The sequence below is a fragment of the Cannabis sativa genome, chromosome 5 (assembly GCF_029168945.1).
Source record: "Cannabis sativa cultivar Pink pepper isolate KNU-18-1 chromosome 5, ASM2916894v1, whole genome shotgun sequence".
NCBI classification, from domain to species: Eukaryota; Viridiplantae; Streptophyta; class Magnoliopsida; order Rosales; family Cannabaceae; genus Cannabis; species Cannabis sativa.
Window position 1 is genome coordinate 46,697,136 of NC_083605.1, and position 6,047 is coordinate 46,703,182.

A 6,047-nucleotide genomic window follows, 5' to 3' on the forward strand; every position below is an offset into this window, starting at 1 on the left:
TGACCATTTTATGAATAGTACGGATAAATACGGGTCAAACCAACACATAGTGCACGAACTTACAGTAATATATATTGTAATAAAATTATATAATACATATAAAATTATAAACTTTCCATATTTAAATTTATATTTAGTTTTTCAAGTATAAAGTAAGAAAAAATTTGTCCCACATAAAAAACAAACAATTTTTTTAATGATTATATTTTTATATAAAGATACTTTCAATTTTCACTCTTCCACAAATTTAAATTAAAAAATTTTAATTTTTCTGAGTTGCTAATGTGTAAGTTATTTTATCTTTATTTTTTTTTAAAAAAAAATATATTGTTACAAACAATTGTTTACAATGGATTGTATACCAAGTAATATAATATAAAATTGGTAACATTTGATTGCTCGTAGAATGACCCATCCAATAATCCAAATGTTTTTTTTTTCTTATGTTGTTTTAAACAAGGTCCCCCCTTTATCTCTACAATAGTTGAAAACAAAACTATATCAATTGCTACAAGATAGACTCAAACTCAGACCTTGTAGGAGCATAAGTACTCCTCTTGCTGGCTAATTTCATCACTAAAAAAGAATGTTAAACTAATAACTATGCATATCATCTATGGTATCCATCACTAACTCATCCAAAGTATCTTCTACTATCTCACCAATGATGTCTACAACATCGGTTCGGATATCTAACCATGTTTCAGAACTTTTCAAGTCATTTCCAATGAGTTGCTCCATTGTTCTTGGAGATGAATGTGGCTGCAAGTGCCAACCTACACGTTTCATCACCTCTTGATTCACAAAATTCTCAATTGGAAGCGAATGGACAATGCTGAGCTTGATATATGAGAGCCCATAAGAGCATCTGAAATAGCTGTCATAAACCTCTAGAAGAACTTCACTAAGGAAGTCGAAGAGTAGTTTACAATCACAACAGAATTGGCCAGACTGACACTTTGATGAGTCAAGCAAACACGAGTTGAGAAGCGGGTCTGATCCGTGGCACTTCAAATTGATGTCATCCCAATTCAATTCAGAAGCTTGCAACACTGCCTTTACATACTCAGAGATTGATCCATAAAGATATGAAGAAGTAGTCATGTTGACTTCAGTGTCCATATGGGAGCACATAAGAGCAGAAGCTGCAGAAAGTAATGTAATTGGGGCACAGTCAATATTCATTGCTCAATGGAGTTGAAAGGAAAATAAAGTTCATAAGGATAATTGTCTTGTTATGTGTACCAGGTTGGCTAATGGTGCTTTGAGGACTAGAAACATCAGTGAAAAACTGCTCAAGAACAGAAATTGGACTTGATTGATATCCTTTATCTTTAATGCTATCAGGGTCCTCTTCCAGTCTCCCACAGCTTGATGGGGTTGAAGGTAAAACCTCGGTAGAACATGTTGAAGGTTGATCCTCGAAAAGTGGATCCTGAATAACATTAAAGATTGTTGGTTAATTAAACAATGCACATGATATAGTAATGGCAAACACAAATAACAGGAGATGTGTTAATGAAATTTACCATTCTTGAGCACTTAAAACATTCATTTTCTCCATCTGTGTTTGTGTTTTGATTTGTACTTGTCTTATAAGTGCTACATGATTGAGATGGTGCATCTAAAAGATCAGTTGATTTTTGCTGTGTATCGTCGCTAGTATCTGAAGTAAAGATATCATCTGAGCCATCTGATGAAGACAGCATTGAAGAACTTGTTTCTTCTGAGTGTCTTGTATTAGTAGCTTCCATGGCAGCATTCTTCTCAGTACATTGGACTTCCACTGGATTTGTTTTTCCTGATGATAAAATATAGCACGGTGAGATTCTTATATCTGTAGATATTTGTTGATCTGTTTAAGCTTGAAAATCTAGAAAACTATACCTCTACCAACATCTAGGAATTGACTGTTGAGTTTGATTTTATCAGTTGTCGAATCTATGTTTCGGTTCAGCAAACTTGAGTAGCTACTTTCATGTTCTTTCTCATGCCTCCAACTATCTTCATAGACCACTTGGCTATAGCTGTAGGGGGAGAATCTCATTTGAGCATTAACACAGCCAGCTTTGAAGTCACTCCTAGAACTTTGTACAGGCAATGAGTCATAGTCAGGAGAAGAGATTGTCCTCTGCAAAAACATTGGTACCTCTTTTGGAAAAAAATTTCCATCCTCATTTTTGTTATCCAACAATTCAGATTCATAGTAATGCCTCCGGCCCTCAATGTATATTCTAGATTCACTCCTCTTAGGATGGCGAGAACTCAACAAATTTGAGTTTTCATGACCACTTTCTCTGCTGGAAGCAGTTTCTTGTCCAATTCTTGCTTTGAAATCTTTTAATTTGGCTATCTTGTCTCTTTTCGCGATATCAAAGGTATAATCTTCGACTTCTTTATTTTCTATTCGGACGTTTCTTCTTATGTTCTCCATTCCTTTCCCTTTCTTCCCATCTTCAGTGGGAGATGAAGAATTATTTTGCACTCGCACACCATCAATTGACATCAAGTCCTGCTCTTTTGTGGCTACTCCCATAGCATGTTTGAACTTTCTTTTTATTTGAACAAGGGAAAAATAGCCAGGCCTAACACTTTGAACATGTTTTTCCACACCATGACAATACTTCGGTGAGGAGCAATGCTTGATTTTGTCTGAAGAAGAATCTTGCAAGCTTGTTGAACCAGGCCTTAGAACAACTATTGTGTCAGAACTCTGTGGATCATCACATTGTGTCAAATTTTTACTGGATGATTTTGTCTGCTGTTTTTGTTCTTGACAATCCCTCAACTCTTGAATATGTTTCACTAACAAAGAATTGGGATCTTGCAAGAGTTTCGTGAACAAATCCTTGTTCGAATTCAAAATCTCTAAAGCATCCAATAACTGATTAGACTGCTGGTTTATTCCATCTCTGTTGAGGTACTTCCCTTCAATAAATTTCTGATTCACAATTGCCTCAGCCACATCATTTGCCTTTAGCAACTTTGGATTAACCTTGTTAAGCTCATCATATTTGACAAAATCGACATTCTTGCAACCACAGCCTCTCCTTTTCTTGAGATGTGCCTTTTTACCAATTCCTTTTCCTGATTCTACCTTATCTACAGTTTTAGTAACTGGATTTTTATGAGGAGGTTGCTTCTGTTTTGCTGAATCAGCCCGACCGTGAGTAGGAACATGACAATGTCCTTGATCTGTTCTGTTCGCCTTTGCATGATTCCTAGCTAAATGACCAAGTTCTGAAGTAGAGTGCATATACTTGTTATGTATCTGCTTCTCAGTCTCTTCCCTTCTAAGCTTGTTTTCCTTAGGACTAACAAAGTTCTCATTTCTATCCTGAAACAATTGAAAATCATTACTAAGAAATGACTTCTATAAAATTTGACAATATCACATTATGTCACAAAAAGAAAACAAAAAACAAAATATGATCATAGAATTAGGTTGGTTAAACATACTTCTACAGCTCTTCCTGGGCATTTTTCATCAAATCTGGTATGCAAATCATGCTGCTTAGCATTCCCATCATCTGTGAAAAAGAATGTTCAAATTCACCATCTTACTAAATGTAAAAAAAGAAAAAAAGAAGATAACAGTACTTATCATTGATGGAATCTTACCAAAACCTTCTCTTTTGAACAGCTTCTTATCTGAAATCATCTTCCTTCTAGAATTTCCTTGTCGAAATTCGAAGAGACTGTACAAGCTCCACATACAACCTGAGTGGTTGTTCTTATCACTCACTAAAGGGCTTTTTGGTGGTGTTAGCCTGGCCATGCTTATTTTTTTGGCTATGGAACTTTACTCTTTCATTCACCTACATTAAACAAATTTCATCATCAAAGTCAGTAAAACATAATTAAAGAAATGGAAATCACAACACTAAGAGCCAAATAATACTAATTATGCAGAATCTACACCTAAGACTTTTACAAATACAAATTGTAGGAGAATAAAATACAAGAAGACAAGAGAATTTTAAGATTTTCACAAACAAGAGTCTTTTTCAAATGAATATTGACAAAATTCTATGGTCTCTGCAAGCATTAATTTGAGGTGCATAACAACAAAACAGAGAAGACATCCAAAAAACAAAAAAAATTCAAATTCAAAACTACTTTGTCCTTTATGAGAATAAATGATCTAAAAAAATAGAATTGAATTTTTAGAGAAAGAGATTAGTGATTTGGGTCTCTATGATTTTGAGTATTTTCTAATTTGAAAACCTGAGATTAGTGAATTTTAAGTAAAACCAAGGACAACATTTTGAAATGTTAAGACTACCCAGATTTGGTTTACTCTTTTACATGTGTTACATTAACTTTTAGGAGCTGCCACTACATTTTGAGAGTAAGAGAAAGAAGAAATGGCCTATGTTTTCTTATATCAAGGATTTTTAATGATTAAACCATTAAGAAAATTATTTTAGAGAGAGAGAGAGAGAGGTACCTGAAACAACCTTGTACTATGCTTTTGCTTTAGAAAGAATGGTATAAAGCTTTTTGGTTGAACTGAAAAAAAGTGATGTTAAATACTTTAAGGTGATGAAACCTTTTAAGCTTTTACCATATCAATCTTGAAGTCTTCACCTTTAAATATTCAAGAAAGAAAAGAAGAAGGAGAAGAAGAAAAAAAGTTCATAAAAGCTCCCAACCTTAAGAAACAACAAGATGAAGGAGCTGAAAGAACAACGGGAAAAAGTAGGAGAGAGAGAGAGAGAGAGAGTTAAAGCTCTCATATGAGAGAAATAAAGAAAGAAAGAAGAAGAAAATATTAATATGGGAAAATGAACGACGAAAGAAAAGTGGGCATTTTTTGAAAAATAAAAATTATGGTGAAAATGACATTATTAACAAATTGTGAAGACGACATAAAGGCTGAGAAAAAGAAAAGCTTTCGGGTGAAGCAAAGATTAGTTGCTTTCCCATCTCTCTCTCTCTCCCTGCAAATGTTCAACTTCTGTTATTGGCCTACTTACTCATCCATCTCTTTTTTTCTTTCACATTATCTCTATCTCTCTCTCTCTCTCTCTCTCTCTCTCTCTCTCTTCACGGTCGTTAAACATAAAAATGACTCTTACCCTTTGGAGGTTTCTTAGATTTGTATCACATAAGACAAACTCTTTAACTTTCCAATTTCAACTTTGGTTACATTCATTCGTACATGAACAATAATACATATTTGTATAATATATAAATGAACCTATTATCTATACTATATTATTGTATGTGTAATTACTCCATTATGTAATTGCTATATATGAAAGTTACAACAAATCTTATCATCATAATACAAAAAATGTTCTAGAGGTAGAGTCGTAGACATAAATAAGTAAATAAATAATAGAAGATATATTATGCATAGTGAAAGGTATTGTCAAACACCAGAGCAGGTGACAAACACTGCAAGAAAGGTCGTATAGATTTGTCAGATCAAATCTAAGTATATATTTTTTTTTGTGAAAAATAAATTTGTTTTCTTCTACAGCTTAAATTCATTCATGTTTTTTCCATTTTAAAGTTTGACCTTTTTTAATTATTGAAAATTCAACTGTTCAAAAAAATGGAGAGAATAATGGAGTATAATGGGGGTATGCATAGTCAATTTTGTTGATATTAATTGAAAATGGAATAATGTTTTTTAAGGACTAATTGTTGCCACAAAGATAGATATAGATGGTCCAAGTTGTGTCTTAATTGATTTGCACACAATATATTATTATTATTATTATATTAATCACTAAATAAAATCAATCACATTAAGTAACTAAATTATAGGAATTAAGTTAAAGAAAGTATAAAATATGATGTGGATAAGCTATACGTGTGTATATATTTGTCATAGAATAAAAAAAATGAAATATAATAATTTAGTATTGCTGATATAATTGAAAGCTACTATTAAATATATGAAATAAAAAACTTGCCATGAATCATGCACCAACTTATTTAACATGAATATATATATATATGAAGAAATAGTGGCTCCTATTCAAAGTTTGTGTACTCGAAAAACAATTAAAGTCTATAATAATCAATGTCTTTAC

General features: G+C 32.7%; 1 protein-coding gene across 3 annotated transcripts; it reads right to left on the reverse strand.

Annotated features, from left to right (window-relative positions):
- Positions 1–266: 266 nt before the first annotated feature.
- On the reverse strand, positions 267–5,118 carry LOC115707437 (uncharacterized). 3 transcript variants are annotated; one of them, XM_030635399.2, is made up of 7 exons: positions 4,451–5,118; positions 3,628–3,818; positions 3,460–3,530; positions 1,888–3,337; positions 1,530–1,801; positions 1,246–1,435; positions 267–1,145 (listed from the first exon to the last, which is right to left on the reverse strand). In XM_030635399.2, the coding sequence occupies exons 2-7, from the start codon at positions 3,776–3,778 to the stop codon at positions 595–597; spliced, it is 2,685 nt and encodes an 894-aa protein (XP_030491259.2). In that variant the 5' UTR covers positions 3,779–3,818; positions 4,451–5,118; the 3' UTR covers positions 267–594. The 3 variants fall into 3 exon arrangements, with proteins under 3 accessions (XP_030491259.2, XP_030491257.2, XP_060971681.1); XM_030635397.2 differs by having other exon boundaries at positions 3,622–3,818; positions 4,451–5,107; XM_061115698.1 differs by lacking the exons at positions 3,628–3,818; positions 4,451–5,118 and having other exon boundaries at positions 1,888–3,332.
- Between the last annotated feature and the right edge of the window lie 929 nt (positions 5,119–6,047).